The sequence below is a fragment of the Phoxinus phoxinus genome (genome assembly GCF_949152265.1).
Source record: "Phoxinus phoxinus genome assembly, chromosome: 16".
In the NCBI taxonomy this organism is placed as follows: domain Eukaryota; kingdom Metazoa; phylum Chordata; class Actinopteri; order Cypriniformes; family Leuciscidae; genus Phoxinus; species Phoxinus phoxinus.
Window position 1 is genome coordinate 18362761 of NC_136891.1, and position 24176 is coordinate 18386936.

The following is a 24176-nucleotide window of genomic DNA, read 5'->3' on the forward strand; positions in this document are numbered from 1 at the left end:
AGATCCCGGATACAGGCGGCCGAAATGAGCTTTCTCCGCAGGGTGGCTGGGCGAGCTCGGTCACTCGGGAGGAGCTCAGAGTAGAGCCGCTGCTCCTCCACATCGAGAGGGGTCAGCTGAGGTGGCTCGGACATCTGTTCCGGATGCCTCCTGGACGCCTTCCCGGAAGGTGTTCCGGGCGCGTCCCACCGGGAGGAGACCCCGGGGAAGACCTAGGACACGCTGGAGAGTCTCCCGGCTGGCCTGGGAACACCTCGGAGTCCCCCCGGAAGAGGGAAGTCTGGGCATCTCTGCTTAGACTGCTGCCCCCGCGACCCGGCCCCAGATAAGCGGAAGAAGATGGATGGATGGATGGATGGATGGATGTTCCTTGGGTGAAATATGGACTTCTTTTTTGGCTGACGTAACATCAGAAGGAGTCTTTAAATAGAAAGTTTGTTTGGCCAAATCAATCTGAATGTATAAGTTAATCTTTATGGAATCTTTGGCCGGAAACATGTTCAGTATTTCAAAAAGGGCCCTCTGTATGTCTGATTTAACATCATAAGGAGTCTCTAAATGTATATGTTTAAATCCATTTGAAGACCCTTTGACCAGAAATTAGTTCAATTGGTCAGATTTGGACTTCTCTAAGAACACCTATATGGCTTATGAAAGCATCAGAAAGAGTCTTTGAGTATGTAAAGAAAGCTCAAGATTGACTATTATTTGGCCAAAAATATGTTCGTTGGGTCAAATATGGACTTATTTTTTGGCTGACAGAACATCAGAAGGAGTCTTTGAGTATGTATAAAAAGTTCAAGATTTACTATTATTTGGCCAAAAATATGTTCCTTTTGTCAAATATAGACTTCTTTTTTGGCTGACGTAACATTAGAAGGAGTGTTTGAGTATGTCTAGAAATTTCAAGATTGAGTATTATTTGGCCAAAAATATATTCCATGGGTCAAATATGGACTTCTGTATGGCTGATTTAACATAAGAAGGAGTCTCTAAATTTATATAATTTAAATCCATTTGAGATCCTACTGTCTTCCTGATATAACATTATGAGAAGTCAGTCTGTATGTATTGTGAGTTAATGTTCATGGACTCTGGCCAGAAATATGTTCAATAGGTCAAATATTTGACTTCAATTGGTCAAATATGGACTACCATATGGTTGATGAATCATCAGAAGGAGTCTATGAGTATGTACAGAAAAGTCAGGATCAAGGACTCTTTGGCAAGAAGTATATTCAAAAGGTATACATCAGGAGGAGACAATGAGAATGAACACCAAGTCGAGGACACTTCGGCCAGAAATATGTTCATTAGGTCAAAAATGGCTGATGTAACCAGAATAAGTCAATCAGTATGTGTAGAATGTTCAAGTTTGAGGACTCATACTTGTACTGAGGAAACATCAAAATTAGTCATTATGGGTTAGGGTTAGGGTTAGAGTTAGGAATGTTCAAGATCAAGTACATTTTGGCTAGAAATATATTTCGTAGGTCAATTATGGACAACTGTCTGGTTGACAAAATCAGAAAGAGTCCTTAAGAATCTATAGTAAGTTGTCTTTTTGGGACTATTTTGCCAGAAATATTTTCATTGGGCCAAATCCATCTGGCTGACATAACATCAGAAGTAGTCAATGAGTTTACATAGTAAAAAAACATTTTGAGGGCCCTTTGGTCAGAAATATGTTCAATAGATTATATCAATCAGTATGTGTAGAAAGTTCAATATTGAGGACTCTTTAGCAAGAAATATATTCAGTAGGTTAAAAATTGTCTATTGTATGGCTGAAGTAACATTGAAAAAGGAGTCATTGAGAATATATAGTACGCTTCCTTTTGGGGACCATTTGGCAAGAAATATTTTCAATGAGCCAAATACAAGCTGACTGACTAAAACATAAGAAGTAATCAATGAGAATCATAGAAAGTTCAATATCGAGGTCTCTCTGGCCAGAAATATGTTAACAAGGTCAAATATGGACTTCTGTATGGCTGACGTAACATCAGAAGGAGTGTAAGAGTTTATATAATAAAAAAACATTTTGAAGACCCATTGGCCAGAAATATGTTCAGTTGATCAAATATGTGCTTTTGTATGGCTGATGTAACTTCAAAAGAAGTCAATCAGTATGTGTAGAAAGTTCAAGTTTGAGGACTCTGTATGGCTGAAGTAACACCAACAGGAGTCATTATGTATAGAATAATTAAGATCAAGTTCTTTTTGGCCAGAAATATATCCAGTAGGTCAAATATTGGTATATTTGCAATACAAGATATTTGCAATGCAATCTGCTGTTGTAATGCATTTCGCTTACGATCAAACGTTGTGCAATAAATGTAGTTAACAAGTTAACTGAAGTTCGGGAGCAAGGCCACGCCTCAACTAATCAGCTCGTTCCCCGTCTGTATATATACACCGAACCAACCTTTCGTCTCAGTTTCTCGACTCCACCCACCCCTCCCCTTCCAACTCATCCCATCCCATCCATCCCACTTACCCTCGACCCCAATCTCCCAACCTCCCCCCTCTCAATCTCTAACATCCTCCATTTTTACTTCCACAGGCTGCATCCGGGGGTCTTTAAGTAACTCTGCTTACTACTACCGATACGAAGCCCCCACTCTGAGTCTCCCTGGACAAGACTCCCAGATCAGCCAGACGGAGAACCATAACATTCTTTCCCCATCCTTTTCGACCCTTCTTCATTCCATAAACCTAAATCTGTGTGGTTGTGGCGTGGTCCTTGCTAGTGAATAACATATAAGAATATAAGAATAACATATGAGTAATATATGCTCATAATAAATATGAATATAAATATAATCTAATATAATATGCACTTTTTTTTGCATTGCAATACATTCAAGGACTAACTCATCTCGAAGTGTATATAAATAACTTATTCATTGGTTTATTGAAGTGAAATTTTTTTATCAAGCTGTTGCAAAGGATTAAAACCTTTTCCCGTTGTGCAAAGAACCTAACAAATGTCATTGTACATGAAGAATAACATATAAGTAATATGCACTTTGTTGTCAGTCTGGTGTTGTAATGCACTGCACATACGATCAAACGTTATGCATTGAAGAATAAGTAATATGCACTTTGTTGCTTGCAATGCATTCAAGAACTTACTCAATCCGAAGTGGGTTGAAGATATTTGCAATGCAATCTGCCGTTTGCATTGCATTGCACATACGACAATCGTTGTGCATTGACAGTATGACAAATAAGTAATATTGACTTTTGTTGCATTGCAATATATTCAAGAACTAACTCAATCTGAAGTGCATTAAAGATATTTGCAATGCAATCTGCTGTTGCATTGCATTGCTTATATCAAGCGTTGTGCATTGAAAGTATGACAAATAAGTAATATGCACTTTGTTGCATTGCAATGCATTCAAGAAATAACTCAATCTGAATTGCGTTGATGATATTTGCAATGCAATCTGCTGTTGCATTGCAATGCTTATATCAAGCGTTGTGCGTTGAAAGTATGACAAATAAGTAATATGCACTTTGTTGCATTGCAATGCATTCAAGAACTAACTTATTCCGAAGTGCTTTAAAGATTTTTGCAATGCAAGCTGCTGTTGCATCGCTTGCACATACGATCAGGCGTGCATTAAAAAATAACATATGAGTAATATGTACTTTGTTGCAATGTAATGCATTCAGAACTAACTCAATCTGAAGTGCATTGAAGATATTTGCAATGCAATCTGCTGTTGCATTGCATTGCACATACGATCAAGCGTTGTGCATTGGAAGTATGACAAATAAGTAATATGCACTTTTGTTGCATTGCAATGCATTCAAGAACTAACTCAATCTGAAGTACATTAAAGATATTTGCATTGAAATCTGCTGTTGCATTGCATTGCTTATATCAAGCGTTGTGCATTGAAAGTATGACAAATAAGTAATATGCACTTTTGTTGCATTGCAATGCATTCAAGAACTAACTTATTCCGTAGTGCTTTAAAGATATTTGCAATGCAATCTGCTGTTGCATTGCATTGCTTATATCAAGCGTTGTGCGTTGAAAGTATGACAAATAAGTAATATGCACTTTGTTGCATTGCAATGCATTCAAGAAATAACTCAATCTGAATTGCGTTGATGATATTTGCAATGCAATCTGCTGTTGCATCGTTTGCACATACAATTAAGCGTTGTGCATTGAAGAATAACAATAAAAGTAGCATGTACTTTGTTGCAATGCAATGCATTCAATAACTAACTCAATCTGAATTGCATTGAAGATATTTGCAATGCAATCTGCTGTTGCACTGAATTGCTTATATCAAGCGTTGTGCATTGAAAGTATGACAAATAAGTAATATGCACTTTGTTGCATTGCAATGCATTCAATAACTAACTCAATCCGAAATGCGTTGAAGATATTTACAACTCAATCTGCTGTTGCACCACTTGCAGATACAATCAAGCGCTGAGCATTGAAGAATAACAATAAAAGTAACATGCACCTAAAAGTGCCTTGCAATGCATTCAAGAACTAACTCAGTCCAAAATGCGTTGAAGATATTTGCAATGCAATTGCATTGAACGTATATGATCAAAGCGTTGTGCATTAAAGAATAACATTTGAGTAATATGCACTTTTTTTGCATTGCAATGCATTCAAGAACTAACTCATTCCAAAGTGTAATAACTCAATCCAAAGTCCGTTGGAGATATTTGCAATGCAATCTGCAAGCGTTGTGCATTGAAGAATAACATGAGAAATGTGCACTTTGTTGTATTGCAATGCATTCAAGAACTAACTCAATCTGAAGTGCGTTGACGCTATTTGCAATGCAATCTGCTGTTGTATTGCATTGATCATACGATCAAGCATTGTGCATTTAAGAATTAGTATGCACTTTGTTGCCTTGCAATTCATTCAAGAACTAATGTAGAACTGATTCAGTTGTTTAATGAAGGGAAATAATTTTATCAGCTGTTGCAATGCATTAGAACATCTTATTCCGATGTGCAAAGAACCTAACATATTACATTGTACATGAAGAATAACACATAGCGGTAATACTTTTTTTTATTGTCAATCTGCAATTTATTGCATGATCGTTCGTGTTCAAGCGGTGTGCAACAGCAGATTGCATTGCAAATATCTTCAACGCACTTCGGATTGAGTTAGTTCTTGAAAGCATTGCAATGCAACAAAGTGCATATTACTCATATGTTATTCTTTAATGCACAACGCTTACCGTATAAGCGATGCAACAGCAGATTGCATTGCAAATATCTCCATCACACATACGATCAGGCGTTGTGCATTGAATAATAAGCATTATGCACTTTGTTAAACTGTAATGTATTCAAGAACTAACTCATTCCGTAGTGCGTTATAATCTGCAGGTCAAATGGTCCTTAAATGGTTTTTGTATAGTTGATGTTAAATCAACTATGTTAAATGTTAAATTTGATGTTAAATCAACTAATTAAGTCTGATGTTAAATCAGCCATACAGAATTTCATATTTGACCTGAATATATTTCTGACCAATCTTGAACTTTCTATAGATACATATAGAAAGTTAATAGGTCAATAGGTCCTTATTAGACCTATTGACCTTATTTCTGGTCAAAGGGTCCTCAAAAGTTTTTAAACTATATAAAAGTTATAGACTACTTTTTATAAAAAATCAGCCATACAGAAGTCCATATTTGACATAATGAACATATTTGTGGCCAGAGTCAATGAAGATTAACTTACTATAAATACTTCTCATACTATACAGACTTCTCCGATGTTATATTAGCTAGACAGAAATTCATTTTAGACCGATTGAACATATTTTTTGCCAAAGATTCCTCAAATGTTTTTAAACTATATAAAGATAGAGTTGTAGGTTAGAATAGGCTGCTTCTGATGATGAATCAGCCATAAAGAAGTCAGAAAGCCATATTTGAGCTTCTGATCCTTATATTACTGGAAAAAGTTCCTCGATCTGGAGCTGTCTTTACATTCTCATAGACTCCTTCTAATACCTCAAAAGCCAAATGTAAATCCATCTAAATAGAAGACCATATCTGACCAATTGAACCTTTTTCTGGTCAAAGGGTCCTCAAAAGGTTTCAAACTATAGAAACTTCCTGATGTTAAATCAGCCATACCGAGGTCCCTTTTTGAACATATTTTTGCCCAAAGAGTCTTTGAACTCTTTCTTTCTAAACATATTGACTCCTTTTGATGTTCAATCAGCCATACAGAATTCCATATTTGACCTACTGAAAATATTACTGTTCAAAGAGCCCTCAAAGATTAACACTATACATTCAGATTGATTTCTTCTGAGGTTATATCAGTCTGACAAAAGTCCATATTTGACATGTTGAAAATTTTTCTGGCCAAAGAGTACTCGAAAATTGAACTTTCTATACATACTCGTTAACTCCTCAGCGTCAGCCATACAGAAGTCTATATTTGACCAAAGAAACTTATTTCTGGCCAAAGAGTCCAGGATCTTGAACTTTCTATATATACTCATGCTGATGCTTCATAAGTCCAATAGATATCCATATCTGGCATATTGAAGTTATTTGTGGTTAAAGGGGCCTTTACAGATTGTAAACTATATAAAGTTATACTCTCTTTCTGATAATAAATCGGCCATATACCCTTTTTGACTTACAGGAAAAATTCCTGGTCAAAGAGTTCCTGAACATTAACTTGCTATTCATAAAGATTGACTCTTTGTGATGTAATAATAGCCATACAGAAGTCCATATTTGACCATAATAATCCTCAATCTTGAACTATCTATACATACTCCTAGACTCCTTCTGATGCTTAATAAGTCATATAGAAGTCCATTTAGAAGTCCATATCTTGACTGATTGAACTTATTTCTGGTCAAAGGGTCCTTAAAAAGTTTTAAACTATATAAACTTAGAGACTCCGTCTGATGTTAAATCAGCCATACAGAATTACATATTTGACCTACTGGACATATTTCTGGCTAAAGAGTCCTCAATCTTAAACTTTCTATACATACTCATAGACTCCTTCTGATGCTTCATAAGCCATAAGTCCATATCTGACCTATTGAACTCAATCCCTTCGACCCTTCGACTTTCTGGTCAAAGGGTCCTCAAAAGATTGTAAACTGTATAAAGTTATAGACTACTTTTGATGAAAAATCAGCAATACATAAGTCCTTATTTGACCTCATGAACATATTTGTGGCCAGAGTCAATGAACAGTAACTTACTATAAATACTTTCATACTATACAGACTTCCCTTGATCTTATATCAGCTAGACAGTAGTCTATATTAGACCGATTTAACATGTTTTTGGCCAAAGATTCCTCAAAGGTTTTTAAACTATATAAAGATATAGGCTCCTCCTGATGATAAATCAGCCATAATGAGGTCAGAAGGCCATATTTGACCTTATGACCTTCATATTACTGGAAAAAAATCCTTGATCTGGAGCTCTCTATAAATTATCATAGACTCCTTCTACTACCTCATAATAAGCCCATCTAAATAGAAGTCCATATCTGACCTATTGAACGTTTTTCTGGTCAAAGGGTCCTCAAAAGGTTTCAAACTGTATCAACTTATAGACTCCTCCTGATGTTAAATCAGCCATACAGAATTCCATATTTGACCTACTGAAAATATTACTGGCCAAGGAGTCCTTATAGATTAACACTATACATTCAGATTTATTTCTTCTGAGGTTATATCAGCCTGACAAAAAAAACATATTTGACTTATGGTGCGTTCACACCGGACGCGAATAGCGCGTCAGGCGCGAGTGATTTCAATGTTAAGTCAATGCAAAGACGCGTTACGCGCGTAAAACGCGTGTAACCCGTCTTTGCATTGACTTAACATTGAAATCACTCGCGCCTGACGCGCTATTCGCGTCCGGTGTGTGGGTGCAGTTACTGAAAATTGTTCTGGCCAAAGAGTACTCGAAAATTGAACTTTCTTTACATTCTCATAGACTCCTACTGATGCTTCAGATATATCCATACATGGCCAATTTAACTTATTTCTGGTCAAAGGGGCCTCAAATGATTTTAAACTATATAAAGTTATAGTTTACTTTCTGATGATAAATCAGCCATATCCAGAGGTCCCTTATTGACTCACTGAACATAGTTCTGGCCAAAAAGTTCCTGAACATTAACTATATCTGTTATATTAGCTGTTACATTTAACACAGTCTCACCCCAAGTCCATATTTGACCCAAGGGAAATATTTCTGGCCAAATAATCCTCAATCTTGAACTTTCTATACATACTCATGGATTCATTCTGATTCTTCATAAGCCTTATAGATGTCCATATCTTGTGAATAGAACATATTTTTTTGCCAAAGGGTCCTTAAAAGTGAACTAACTAAATACTCATGGATTCTTCTGACAATACATAATTTAACAGGTAGATGAAAAGTTATTTCAAATATGTGACCCTCTGAATATATTTTGGCCAAAGAATGCTTGAACATTAACTTTCTATATTTACTCCATTTCATGTTAAATCAGCCTACCTACCACATATGTCCTACTAACGCATGTCCTACTGAATATATTACTGGAAAAAGAGTCAAAATGGGAACTCTGTATAGCTTATTTATCATCAGAAGGAGTCTCTAAGTTTATATTTAAAACCTTTAGAGGACCCTTTGACAAGAAATAAGTTCAATAGGTCAGGTATGGACTTCTGTATGGTTTATGAAGCATCAGAAGGAGTCTATGAGTATGTATAGAAAGTTTAAGATCCAGGACTCTTTGGCCAGAAATATGTTCCTTGGGTGGACTACTATAACTTCAAGTTTGAGTACTCTTTGGCCAATAATATATTGAGGAGGTAAAATATGGACTTCTGCACAGCTGCAGAAGGAGTCGTTATGTATAGAAAGTTAATTGTTCAAGGACTCTTTGGCCTGTTTAGCTGATGTATGATAAGAAGTCTATGAATATTTAGAAAGTTAACTTTTGAGCACCCTTTGTGCAGACATATTTTGATTTCATCAATTATGGACCAATGCTTTGCTGATTTAAAATCAGGAGTCAATATGTATGGACAATTTAATAGCGAGTACTCTTTTTCCAGTATTTTTCAAATATGGACTTCTGTATGGCTGATTTAACATCAGAAGGATAATATTAAAAAAAAACTTTTAAGTCTATATAGTTTAAAATCTTTTGAAAGCCCTTTGACCAGAAATAAGTTCAATAGGTCAGTTATGGACTACTGAATATGGTTTATGAAGCATCAACAAGGGGTCTATGAGTATGTATAGAAAGTTCAAGATCGAAGACTTTTTGGCCAGATATTATGTTCCTTGTGTCAAATATGGACTTTTATATGGCTGACATAACATCAGAAGTCAGCGAGAATCAATAGAAAGTTCAAGCATTGAGTACTCCATGGCCAGAAAAAAATCCTTTTTGACACGCAATATGTTCAGTAGGTCAATTATGGAATTCTTTATGGCTGATTTAACACCAGAAGGAGTCTATAAGTTTCTATATTTTAAAACCAATTAAGGACCCTTTGGCCAGAAATACGTTCAATTAATCAAAATATGGACTTCTCTAAGATTATCTATATGGCTATATAGTCTTTGAGTATGTCTAGAAAGTTCAAGATTGACTATTATTTGGCCAAAAATATGTTCTTTGGGTCATATATGGACTTCTTTTTTGGCTGACGTAACAGCAGAAGGAGTCTTTGAGTATGTATAGAAAGTTCAAGATTGACTAATATTTTGCCAAATATATGTTCCTTGGGGGACCAAGGAACATTCTCTTTTTAAGGGCCCCAAAAGTGCCAGAGAATTTGCACACAGCAGAGAAAGGGTTAAACTAAACTAGCCCCCCTCCTCTCACACACACACAGAGGGGCAGAGGGAAAATGCTCCAAAAAGTACACATTCAAACCAAAATATCTGACTTCCTGTTGGTCGGAGCTAATGACTGTAAATTAGAAAGTTGTCCGGCTCGGGGAGATAAATATAGATACCGATTTTTGTTACTGTAGGTACTAATACCCCATTTTTGACTAAAGGTGGCGCTACTGAGCCCCTTACCACGCCCGTTTCTGAAACTTTGCACAAGTGTACTAGGCAATAAATGTAAAGTGTCTGTCGAGTTTCATGCAATTTCAAGCATGCTAAGAGTCTCAAAAACTTTTAAAAAGAATATTAAAGTTTGATGCGTTGCCATAGCAACAGTATTTAAGATATCAATAATCCTTTCACAGGTCTACATCTGCCGTGTGTTTACATTAAACAGATTAAGTTTGAAGTAAATCGGTAAAAATAAGAGGGTGATTTCAAAGTATTTTGAAAGTGACACACTTCCTGCTACCAGTTGGTGGCGCTATAACTTTGACTCACAATAGTCACATCCATGTGATCGGCCTCTTACAACAAACACACTGCTGAAGTTTCATCAAGATCAGTTAATGTATGAGGATGTTATAACACACTTCCTGTTTCCAATATTCGCCATAAATTTGTTTCCTCGCCACGGCCAAACCGTTCGAGATATCAAAAATCCGTCCGCAATTTAGTATCCTCAATGTCTTGACTTCATGCACACCGAGTTTCGTGGTCATCGGATGAATTTTCTAGAAGTTTTTCAAATGCCAGAACATGCGTTTCCATACAACCCATAATAGCTGACTTCCTGTTGGACTGGCGTAAAACTTAGAGCACGAAAGTTGTTCGGCCCGATGAGATCTATATGTGTACCGAGTTTCATATTATTACATGCAAGCGTGTTTGATATATGGACATGTTTTTGAATCCCATTCCAGGGGGCGCTGCCGAGCCCCCCTGCCACGCCCGGGTACCAGCTTCAGTCCGGCCCTGATGGCCGGGTTCTGACATTTGTGCAAAGTTTTGCACATTTGTGCAACTGACATTTGTGCTTGGGCCCTAATTAGTTCTCATTCTGCTAGATCTACAGTATCTGTGTAACGGTCACCAGCTGGAGTGCCCTTGAGAGCCACCAGAGGGCACTCCACGTCAGACTATTTTCACTCCCTCACAAACTACATTTCCCATAACTCACTGCCTAGACTCATCATCACTGATTGCATTCACCTGTGTCTCTTTAGAGTCTCGTTAGTATCAGCCTATTTATACCATGCACACTCATTAATTCCGTGCAAAGTCTTGTTTTAGTGTCACACTGCAATTCTGAGCATTTGCCTGGTTTTCATGTCTCTTGGTTTTTGGATTTCTTGCCCTGTTCCCTGGATTACTCTTTTGCCTCTGACCCCTGCCTGTTTTGTGTGTTTGTTTGTACGGACTGCCAGCCTGTGTTTGACCCTACCTGTTCTTTGGATTATCCCTTAAAAAAGCTGCATTTGGATTCTCCACCTTCGTGTCTTGGAGCAGTTTGTGATAATCTGTCACTTTCGACACTGTTAATCAGTTTAATCATTTGCTGGTTTGAATATATATATGAATATGTAGTATATACATATATATATAGGCTATGCAACTACCAGTGAGCAAACCCCCCCAAAAATAAAAAAAACAGTGGCAAGAAATAAATTATGTAACTTATCTTGATGAGTCTTCTCTGATTAGTCTTCTCTTCTATCTCTGATTAAGTTATCTCTTCACGTCATAAGTCAACAAACCATAAGTTAACCCCCAACAACAGTCTGATTTTGAAACTATGATAATCAGAAGTGTAACATGAAAAAATATTTGAGACTTATGTTGAGACTTATGTAGTTTCTTTCTTTTCTATTCCGATCTTTGCTAATGATACTGTTGATAATTCAGAATATATAATTCCGTACACAGTCCGTCAGTTGTTCTAAATGGTTGAAATGTTCTCTGAACTGTTGCACACTGACTTGGTTTCAAAGATAAGAGTTGTAAATTGGGAAAGGACATGTTCTTTGAAACTAACTACGATTAGGACATGACTCACATGTCACTGCATGGTATTTGTTAACTACTCATATGTGTTTTGAATCTGGGTTTCTGCTCCAATAATTCGGCTAAATTATTTGTGGCATTTGTAATGAATTTGCCATAATAACATTTTAATGAAAGTTTAGATCCTTAATATTTTAGTATGTAGTAAGTATTTTATAAAAGCATATCAAGAATATAATTACAGCTGTTGGCCCTTTAAGTTGTAGGCCCTTTAAAGCCCTTTAGCCCTTTTATTGCTTATGATTTAGTCTTACACTTAGATTACATTGATCATGTGTATTTACTAGGGGTGTAACGATACCCTCATGTCACGATTCAATACATATCACGATATTGAACTCATTGATACGATATTATTGCGATACTCCAAGACATATGATAAAAAGTTAACACAAAATGTACTGTTGATTAAAATGCTAAATTTGATATTACATTGTGGGTGTAAAATGAATAGGCTTGGACTTGGTCCTGGAAACCCAAAGCACAGGACAATATTAGCTGCGTTTCCATTACCCTTCAAATTCAAACTGCTAATACGCCCAATGGAAACACGTAAATTTAGCAAAAACTCACATTTATTGCAAAAAAGTTTTTGCGCACGGATGAGGTGCTTTTCCAGGCAATTCGGAATTTTTTTTTTTTTTGCAAAACTGCAATGGAAACAGTTTTTGCACATTTACAGGTCACCTAATGACGTGGTGCAGAATATGAGACAGAGTTCTTTATTAAATTCATAAAAGACAAAAGTATTACAGGAATACTGGATTCTAAACCTTAAAGAAATGCCACAATCAAGACCTTGAAGCAGATATGAGGGAGAAACACCCAGAAACACCTTGTGTCGTTCACAAGTATAAGGGTCTTTCCTTGCCATTAATGCTTGGATAACACACATACGTCTCATTTGATTAATAATAAGGCTAGTGCAGTGGCTGGGATAGGCCTATACATAAACCAACCAACGTCCGTTGCCATGATTTTTGGAATGACTTATCGCAAGAGAAAAAAATTATGTTTAGTCGCATAACATCGGTTAATGGAAACTGCGTCATTTCGCGATAGTTTTTTTGTCGACATTTTGAAAAAATCGCTAAAGTTTTGCGCAAATCTAATATGGAAACACTCTAAAAAATGCTGGGTTGTTTTAACCCAATTTTGGGTCAAATATGGACAAACCCAGCTGTTGGGTTAAATTTTTATAATGCATTTTTAATCCAACGTTTGGGTTTGTCCATATTTGACCTAAAATTTGGGTTAAAACAACCCACCACTTTTTAGAGTGTAGTGACACCAGCATAAAAATATTCATGATTCTGAAGCTGAAAATACAGAATTATTTTAGACGAATATGCTTGCACTCTGTCACTAACTAGATATATTTAAAATAATGTAGGCCCCTTTTTACTGGTAACATAAAGATACTTGGCATTATCAGGACCCACAACTATTCCCCCATTGCATTATTATACATTATATTCAACATTATATAGGCCTATAGTAGTTTAATGTAGTACTGACACTAAAACTCTGAAAACTTGAATGCTTTTTTCTCACTCAGTCATTTTTAATTTGGGTGAACAATCCACGATACATATTGTTGCATTTTTGTATTTTGCGATATATTGTTACACCCCTAGAATTATACAATCTGTGAAAGATTAAACATAGCTAATTGAAAATCAGCTTAGAAACAAAGCTGGTTCCCCCCAACCAAGCAACAACCTTTGGCCAATGCAAGATTTTCACAAAGAAAAGAAAATCAATCAAGGTCTAAAAGCTGTGGTTGATGTTGGCTAATGCAATCAGTGAGTTCTATCAGTTCAATTGCTGACAGGAAAATCTTGGGTGGTGTTTATGAAACAGCCTTTGCCTTTGGCCTGCCACACTGGCTGATGGAACTTTGGACCCTAGATTAACAGTGGACTGAATAGATCTGAGTATAAAAGATGCACGCCAGGGGATCACCATCAGTCTTTGTTTGGAGGAAGACTCGCTTTAGTTTCAGGACTCCTGAGCTTTGTCTGACCCAGCATGGGGAGTATGAAGTTCTGCCTATTGCTGATGCTTGGCACCTATGCCATAGCCCGTGAGTATAAAGTTCCTTTGCATTCTGGTGCATTAAAAGAAGTGCATGGTAGAGTGCATTATTTATTTTGCTTCATCCTATGTCTCATATATCCTGTTTTTGTTGTTGCATTTTATATAATTTCAAGGCTATTAACGTTTCTAATGATAAAGTTGTTTGAATGGTTAAATGTTTTTTTTTATTGAAATACATGATATTTTAATGTTATTTTTAAAAGATAAACATGCATTATTTATTTTGCTTCATCCTATGTCTCCTATAACCTTTTTTTTTTTTGCATTTTATATCATTTCAAGGCGATTAGTGTTTTCAATGATAAAGTTGTTTGAATGGTTAAATTCACCTTAAAATTAGATTTTTTTAAATTGAAATACATGATCTTATAATGTTATGTTTAAAAGATAAACATGCATTATTTATTTTGCTTCATCCTATGTCTCCTATATCCTGTTTTTTTTTTTTTTTTTTTTTTTTTACATTTTATATAATTTCAAGGCTATTAACGTTTTCAATTATAAAGTTGTTTGAATGGTTAAATTTACCTTAAAATTTGATTTGCTTTAATTGAAATTCATTATGTTATAATGTTCATTATGTTATAATGTAATGTTTAATGTAATTACACAATGACTTTTTCGCCAGAGCAAGAAATTGAGTCCAATTCTCATCCAGGATGTCACTGTAAGTATTTTTCTTTCTTTCTTTCTTTCTTTCTTTCTTTCTTTCTTTCTTTCTTTCTTTCTTTCTTTCTTTCTTTCTTTCTTTCTTTCTTTCTTTCTTTCTTTCTTTCTTTCTTTCTAATCCTTTGATTAATTTGTATTTGTATCCGAGGTGTCTATGACTCACACATGTTAAAGTTCCCTATAATTTATCTTGACCTTTTACCTGTTGGACTCACTGTACCAATTGTTGTTGTCACTTACTTTGAACCCTCAATAAATGAGATCACCATTGTAAGTGGCCTATGTACTCTTTATCAACAACAGACAGTTCTTGAGTCAGGATGACAGAGTCCATATTTCTTATTGCTCATCTTGATTAGATAAAACAATGTAATATGAAATACAATTTAATAAGTAATATTTTAAATAATAATCTGATCATTTGACCTCTAAGAAAAAGAATGGAAAAGTCTGCCAATAGGCAAAAGGCTATTCAAAATGTATATTACATTTACATTCTATCAAAACAATCCACAGTTTTTAAAAAACATTTTTATTGGAAAACAAGAAATTAATTGAAAACCAAATGTATTGAAAATATGAGTAACACTTTATAAGTTTTTTTTTTTAATTTGTTAACATTAGTTTATTACAAATTAAAAAAAACCTTATAAAGTGTTACTCATATTTTCAATACATTTGTTTTTCAATTAATTTCTTGTTCCCTATCAAGAGAACTCCCGCTGCGTTAACGCAACGCAGCGTTTCGTTCCCTCTCAGGGAACTAAGGTTACATACGTAACCAGAGACGTTTTCCAATTGTTGTATTAACTAACATGAACTAACAATGCGCTATATATTTGTGCTATACAACATTTAACAATCTTTGTTGTGAATGAATATACAATATTTCATTGTTTATTCATGTTAGTTCACAGTTTACTAATTTTACTAATGTTACTACACCTTTTAATTTTAAATATGTATAAGTAAAGGTTGAAAATAACAGTAAATAAGTCTAATTCTAGACTGTACAATGAACAATGAACAATTCATGCTGTAGAATTATTGTTCATTGTTAGTTCATGTTAACTACTGTACTGTATAACTAATGCTAACAAAGGAAACCTTATTGTAAAGTGTTACCAAAATATGATTGTTTATCACATCAGCGTGTGATTATTGTTTCAAATATATCATTTTTTAATTGACCTTGTATTTATTTTATTTACAGTATCTAAAAGATTTAGGATCTACAAAAAATATACATATCGGTATGAAGCAGAGATCCAAAACAGGGTGACTGGGACCTCTCCTCTCATGAATGGCCCCAAATTGTCCTGCAAGGTACATAGAAATTTGAGAAATCATATCTAACTATACAGTTTCTCAATATGTCTTGCCTGTTTTTTGTTTTGTTTGTCTCTTAAAGTCATTTATACCCTTCCATCCATAGGTTGAAATTGATGTGCCTGTGGCATGCAGCTTTGAGCTCCGGACGAGTGAGTGCTCCCTAACTGAGGTGGTCGGAACAGATGCAAATGGGGCGCCCATCTATTCACCTGCTTCTGAGGCCCAAGCCTTTCAATCTGCCATGGAAAAGTATGTTTAAGTTTACCTTCCCAGCTTTAGAGAAACTGACCCATATAATAAAGTTCACAAATATTTAAAATGAGCACAGCCAGTATAGCTAAAATATACAAAAAAAATAAAAATTACCTTTAAAACTATATTGTAAGACTGGTTTACACAGCCCTAACAAACACTAACATTTTAAATATTTTAAAGTTGCCTTTGGACCCAACAACAATTAAAGTTTGTGTTTGTTGAGGCATTGTGAACTAAGCTATGCTATCCAGTCTATAATAAAAATTGATTTTAAATGTGTCCAGGAACCCAAGAAGTTATTCAACAACCATTAATTTTCTTTGAACAGGAATGTACTGAAGTTTGTAGTTGAGGGTGAAACTGGTGTGACACTCTATCCTGAGGGTGATGAAACCGACATTCTGAACTTCAAGAGAGGTATCATCTCTGCTCTGATAGTGCCTGTCATGGAGAAAGAGCAGAGCAAAGACATGGTACATAAACATATTTACTTCTTCCTTAAGGTCCTAATCTGTAAAGGTATTAATTGCCATTTATTGTTATGTTGAACTTGTTTGCAATCAATCTTCTTATCTGGAATAATAAAATACAAGGTGATCTTGCCTTAAGCACTTAGCTGATAGGAGACAATTTCCTAATATCCATTACATTGCCTCTACATCATTAATATCCTCATGACAGGTTTGAAACATTTAGTTACTCATGTTAGTACCCTCATGATTTGGTGAAAAGTGTTGAGGCTAGCTTTTGCATAGTTGCTTAGTATAATCATTATTGTAATTGTATATAAAACAATATTTCATTTTTAAACAATATCCTTTCTCTAACAGAGCCCCCAACCCCCACTACACCATCTCTGTATTTAACCTTAGAGTAGTTTGACTTTACTTATTAGTAGTAATCAAATTAAACGAAGATTGTAATTAAAATATAAGTTTTATATAACTTTTGGCCATATGGCCTAGTAAATTAATAAACAAAAATAACATAATAATTACTCATAATAGTGGAATATCAGTTGAGTACATTGACTTTATATTTGCCAGTACTTCCTGGCAGAAAGTAAGCAAGGATCGGTTATGTAAAAGATCCTGATCCTGTAAACATTTATTCGCATTGATTTAGATTTCCTTGTTTCATCTAGGTTACTGTCCATGGAATCTGTGCCACTGACGTCAAGGTCAACACCAAGGAAGATATTGCCACTGATGTCACCATCACTAGGGACCTGTCAGGATGTGATGCTTTCAAAACCCAAAGAAGTCACACCAGCCCTCTTGCCATCATTAATAGTTTGGTGAGACAAATAGTTTTCTTTTTTATTATACCCTCTGCTGGTTGAATCTTGCAATTAATTGGTTCATCGTTTTTTATTTATTTATAAATTAAATTAAATGCATTTGTTCCATTAATCATCATCCTCAGTGCAATTTACCCATTACCAAATATTTAAATAATTACGTAAAGATTATACCCTCTGCTGGTTGAATCTTGCAATTAATTGGTTCTTCGTTTTTTATTTATTTATAAATTAAATTAAATGCATTTGTTCCATTAATCATCATCCTCAGTGCAATTTACCCATTATCAAATATTTCAATAATTAGGTAAAGATTAAGCAAGTTACCTCTAACCAATATTGACTAAATCATTATGTCATACAGACTAAGCCAACAATAGGTGGAAAAAAAATGCTACTCATATATTTCAAGAAATAGATAATTGTACATAAATGTATGTGTTTGTCAACAGCAATACCCTCTGTCCAAGCTGATTGGCAGTACCCAGACCTGCAACTATAAGTTCGACAACCAGAAGAAGCACATGACATCTGCCACATGCACAGAAAAGCACATATTCCTTCCCTTCTCTTACCAGTGAGTGACACTGTCATCATATCACTAGCTACATTTTCTAATGCAATGTACCTGTATAAATGGAACATCATGTTCTGATTCATTCAAATGTATTTAATTTCAATTGCAGGAACAAGTATGGTCTCTCTTCTCTTGTGAAACAAATCCTAACTCTTCAGGAAACCAGCAAGATCAATGACAGAGTTTTTGATTACCGTGAGTATTCCCAGTTTCACTGTATATCAAAAAAATATCTAAGATCTTTAGATTTGATTTGTCTGGTTAAAAATTAAGGAATACTGACTACATTTCCACACTGTAAAAAATGTGGCTGCGATTAGTTAAAATTTGTTGAGATAACTTAAATATCCAACTTAACCAAACTAAACTAAAGTTAACTAAACTTAATATTTTAAGTCAAGCTTAAACATACTTTTTAAAGTTGAAACGATGTTGGATTTTAAGTTGTGATAAATAATCGCAGCAATTTTTTTTACAGTGCACCCAGCCCCCCCCCCCCCCCCCCCTTGTGTCTATGTAGCCTTTCACTCACATATCATCCCATTCTCTACAATACAGGTTCTACTAACCCCAAGGACTTGGTTCTAGAAGCAGTAGAGGACAAAGCCCCAGTCCAGACCTCTGAGGCTCTGCTGTCCATCTTCAGGGAGCTGAAATCCATGAACGACAAACCAGATCGCCAGCAGAGGGCCAACACATTCCAGAGTTTGGTGTCTGAACTCCGTGGACTTGAGCATGAAGTTTTGCAGCAGACCATTACTCAGATGGTTGAGGAGGACAAACTCTTAACTTGGCAGGCTTTGACTCAGTGTGGCACCCCAGAGTGTGGTAGTGCCATGTTCAGTCTCCTGAAGACCTTTGACACTGATGCCATCGAGGTAGATGCTGCTGTCTATGCTCTAGGAATGATGCACAGCCCTACTGGCCTCTTGGTGAAAGACATATTGGAGATTGCCCAGACCAAGCAGAGCAAGCCAATAATGTATGCTCTCAGTAATGCTGTAAGGCGGTAAGCAAACTCTTTGTACCATTCTTATAGAATCTTTCACTTCCCTGCTGAAAAGATTCAGAGATTGATTTTCCATGCCTGTCCAGGTTTGCTCATACTAGTTAAGCATTGCTAGCATGGCCATCATATAAGCTACAAACATAGTTTGTGAATATTGTAACCTGTATGGTCTTTCTAGTGAAGCTTAGCTTAGTAATCATGCGCTAACTAGACTATAAGCTAGTTAAAGTCTCTTTTCAACAGGTATTGATTCTCATTTTGGGAAAAAAAAAATCCTAAATGCATTTGTCAGGATATGTCCACTGTAACTGACAATGTATAATATATCCCTTCAGGCACTTCCAAGCTGAGGGTCAGCTCACCTCTGAGATTCTTGAGGTGTATAACTTCATTACCTCCATCCTTGGTGCTGACTGTGCTGGCGAGAAAGATCTGATCTTCTTGACCTTAAGGGTGTGTGTTTGAATATCTATATTCCTGGACATATTCACACTAGTAAAAACTAATCCAGTAATAATATATCCAATATAATAATATAATGTTATTATTATAATTATTATAACCTGTCCTGTTTAGGTGATTGGAAACATGGGCGAGGCTATGGAAGCAGCTGATCCCAACATGAAGACCACTCTGCTTAAGTGCATGAGACAGCCTGCCACCACCCTATCCGTCCAAACGTCTGCCATCCAGGCTTTTAGACGTATGTCTGTGACTCCTGATGTAAGTATTGCTGGATTTGTCCAACTATTTATATTTCTTCAGAACTAATTATGTGGAACTTTCTTACTAAAACGAACCAACTTCACACTAATATTTTTCACGCTCAGGTCCGTTCCAACATTCAGAGAGTGGCCCTTTATGCCAAAGGTGCTGTTCAGAAGAGACTGGCTGCATATCTTATCTTGATGAAAAAGCCAGAGGCAAGCGATCTGGAGGTTGTGAAGAAGATCCTTACCCAGGACCAGAATGTACAAGTCAAGTCATTTGTTGCTTCTCATGTCTACAACATTATTCATTCCAGGAATCCTGAAATTCAAGAGTATGTTACCCAGTTTATCAGTTTTATTTAGACTGTGTTCAAAACATTTAATTGCATATCATCTGCTGCCTATCATTTCAGTTTGCTCTTTATCCTCTCCTTAAGACAATAACTTTTTCCTTCCCAGGTTGGGCAAAAGGATAGTTGAGGTCATGCAGGATGATGAGGTGCTTACCCACTCAAACTACACTCAGCTTTCTCGTAACTATAAGATGGACATATTTATGCCAGGAAAGGATGTCATAGGCTCCAGCACACAGGGAAGCATCATCTTTGATCCCAGCAGCCAGCTGCCCAGAGAGGTTATGCTTGAGACAACCCTAAAAGCCTTCAGTTACAACCTTGACTTTATGGAGGTAGGAATCTTCATGCGATATGTACTTGTAATTAGTGAATTGTGAAACTATATCGTTATATGTTTTAAGGTTTACTAATTGTTTGTACCAATTCTTGATTTTGTTGCATACACATGTGACTTTTAGAATTTAAAATTATTTAATAAAATATTTTTGTCACCAAGTTTGGTATGGACAGCAAAGGATTTGAGCCAACTGTTGAGACTCTCTTTGGAAGCAATGGCTTCTTCCCTGATACGATTTCCAAGGCAATGTACTGGTTTGGGGACAAAATGCCAAACAAAATCAATGAGGTTCTGCAAGAATGGGTTGACCCTCTGCGAACAGAAAAAACTAAGAGACAGGTACTGATATCCATTGCTTATTCCAACCCTAAAAATTAGATTTTTTACATGATTGAGGTTTTGATGCATGTATCCAAGGCTAGATAATATCAGGACCTTCTCTTTGACAGGTTCCTGAGAACATTATCAGGGAAATGGTACGCAATTTTAACAAGCTTGCAAAGGACTTGTACAACCAGGACTCCCCAGAAGCCATGGCTTACTTAAAGATCATGGGGAATGAATTGGGATACATCAAGAGTACCAATGAACTGTCAGCAATTGTTGATAGGATGGCCACATATATTCAGGCCCTCAAATACTCACCTGCTTGGGTATGTATATGCTGTATTTTAAATACATATCATATGTCTATATTAGCTCATATTTCAGACAGCATATTGGTATTTGCTTGATTGGTAAGATTTGCTTTGTTATACTTTAAGAACAGTTTGTTTTTCAGGTTCTATAAAATACATATATACAAATACATATTATTCCTGTTTCAATAGATTACAAAGGTATTAATGTCTGGAGATCGGAGCATCTTTGCTCACTACATCTTTATGGATAATGAGTTCAGCCTCCCAACTGCCTCTGGATTCCCCCTGAAGTTTGCTCTGTCTGGGACTTTTGCACCTGGTGTTGAGGGTGGTCTGCACATGGAGCCTGGAAGGGTACTAAATTTTGGCCCTGATTACTATTTGTTCAATAGCTAGATGGTTAATGTATAAAACCTGATACAATTTATGCTTAATCTTATACTGACATGTTTATTACCATTACAAGTGTTTCCCTGTTCTTTTCACAGCATGAACTGTCCTTATCACCCTCCATGGCAGTAGAATTTGTCACCCGTATGGGAGTCCATATCCCTAAGTTTGTTGTCTCTGCTGTGGAAATGCACACTAATATGTTCCATGAAAGCTCTTTCAATGCCAAAATCACTAAGGTCGATGGTCAAATAAAGCTGTCTATCCCGGCACCTAAGGGTACTACCGAACTCTTCAGAGTCAGGTATCTTTTGTGCTATATGTCTGAAATATACTTCAATGCTTTATTTAAAATGTATACTCCATACAAATATACAGCAAGAAATATCATCAGCTTTCAACAATACTGGTCAAGTCAACTGTTTAACAAAGACATAATCGGAAACCTCTTGTAATTTTTTCACAAATAGCAACAAGCTAGTGATGGTGTCCAAAACCCCGGTCACACTTGTTCCTGACACAGGTGACAGGACTGCCATAGCACACTGCAGCCCCCTTATCTCTGGGATCAATTTCTGCACCACCATAGTTAACTCTAGAGCTGAGAGAAATTCTCCATACTTTCCTCTTAATGGAGAGTCCAAGTAAGAAACAAACATTTTGCATGCAAAAACACACCAAATCATTCCTCTACTTCATTTTTACACTTATGTTATGCTAAAATAATTACTTTCCCACAGTTTTGTTTTGGGTATCCAGCCCACTGGTGACATCACTGAGTACACAGCAACTATTGCCTACGAACTCTTGAACGAGGGCAAGGAAGGCCGCCAGAAAGTAGATTCTCTGAAAATGATTTTGCAAGCAGAAGGCATGTAATTCTTAACAACAGTGATTTTAAATCATGACCACTATAACTCCAAATTGATCAAAGGTGGAGATTTTTAAATGGGTTTTAGGCTAATTACTTTTTTCTTTTCTAATCATAAGGTGAAAAGCCCACAGAGGCATCCGCTACTATTAAGTACAACAGGAACAAGAATACTCTCACCACCAGCATTGCGATTCCAGACTATGATATTGAGGCTGGAATCAAAGTTGGTGTCACTGACAGCATTGCCAAGGGAAAGAAGATCGCCGTTGATATATCCAACAAAAATATTAACCAGTTTTCTCTCATTGGCCGTGCAAAGTAAGTAGAGATCCAGATTACTTTTTGAAACATTTGTCGATGGACAACCAAAATTCCTTTCATCTAAAGACAAGTTTCTGCTAATAACAGGCTTGATACCATGAAAGATGGCTTGCTGGAAGCTCAGTTGATTGTGCCCTCACTTAACACTGAGGGCACTCTTACTGCCACCCTGAACTGTGTTGAAGATTTGACCGTGGAACTCAAGAGTAACATCAAGCTCCCAGAGACCAACTCTGTGCAGAAGATTACCTTCCAATATGGTATTGGATCTATTTCCTGTCACTGTTTTTGTAAACTCTTGATTATTAATTTAAAATCTTTATTTTATTAAATTAATCATCTATTATGTCAAATATGACAAGTGAAAATTTGCTTTTACAACAGCTAAAAATGAGATGAAGATAGAGATGAAGTCTGACATAGACTCTGAGATACAGAAGCTGATGCCTAATATAGCACCTCTTCAGAGCCGCCTGGATCAGGTCTTTGATGACATCATGGAACATAAAGTTGTCAGGACTGACATGAAGCTCCGTCATATTTATGCAAAACTCTGGGAGGTATGATATTATGTAATTTCAATTGAAAACAGTATTCATTACATACATAACATTTTTAAAATGATGTTCATACCAGTATGTTCATTAATTTTACAGGCTTACCTCATTTGGATGGATAAGATTGCTTCTGATGTGCCATACCTTCAGACACTAAGAGAGAACATTCCTGAGTTGGTTATTCCATCTATGCCTGAGAGGGTGTTCATGAACACGTGAGATTAATGCTAACTTTTTTTTAAATCTACATAATCCAACTTCTAAGGTGCATATCCATTCACTTCCAAAAAATGTGTATTCTCTTTACAGTGAGAGCATGTTCAAATACAAGTTCAACAAAGATCGTGTCACTTTTACCATTCCTTTGCCTCTTGGTGGAAAGACATCTGAGGACCTGAAAATCCCTCCCACCATGGCCACCCCTGACCTAACTATGCCTCAAATTGGTCTAATGCTGCCCTCTAAACAGTTCAGTCTACCCACCTTCTCCATTCCCTCCAGCTATGATCTCTCAATGCCTCTTCTCGGAATGGTAGAGGCATCTACAAAAGTCAGCACTAACTTTTATGATATAGAGGTGGTTTTCTCTGGTGGCAACAACACTGTCGATAAGTCCAGCTACACTGCAGGCTACAAAGTTGTTGCTAACAGCCCTTTGGAACTTCTTGCCTTTACTGTGGAAGGTAAACACATGCATACATGTATACAGGATACACGAATTTAGTGTATTGATATCGGTCTTTGGATATTTTTTTTTTCTATAATTTCTGTAATTTCCATATCTGTTATATACA

At 36.2% G+C, this 24176-nt stretch overlaps 1 protein-coding gene across 1 annotated transcript in view; it reads left to right on the plus strand.

The window, feature by feature from the left end:
- Positions 1-24176, plus strand: part of LOC307012607 (apolipoprotein B-100-like) — a gene marked incomplete at its 5' end in the record, with an annotated part of 74442 nt that overhangs the window by 44450 nt on the left and 5816 nt on the right. Inside the window, 20 exon segments of the mRNA XM_079639489.1 lie at positions 16639-16783; positions 17455-17607; positions 18063-18187; positions 18297-18382; positions 18746-19196; positions 19532-19649; positions 19773-19919; positions 20027-20238; positions 20366-20594; positions 20759-20938; positions 21049-21252; positions 21430-21594; positions 21729-21934; positions 22101-22274; positions 22371-22501; positions 22621-22822; positions 22913-23085; positions 23210-23385; positions 23482-23597; positions 23692-24082. Coding sequence (XP_079495615.1) covers positions 16639-16783; positions 17455-17607; positions 18063-18187; positions 18297-18382; positions 18746-19196; positions 19532-19649; positions 19773-19919; positions 20027-20238; positions 20366-20594; positions 20759-20938; positions 21049-21252; positions 21430-21594; positions 21729-21934; positions 22101-22274; positions 22371-22501; positions 22621-22822; positions 22913-23085; positions 23210-23385; positions 23482-23597; positions 23692-24082 — 3784 coding nt within the window.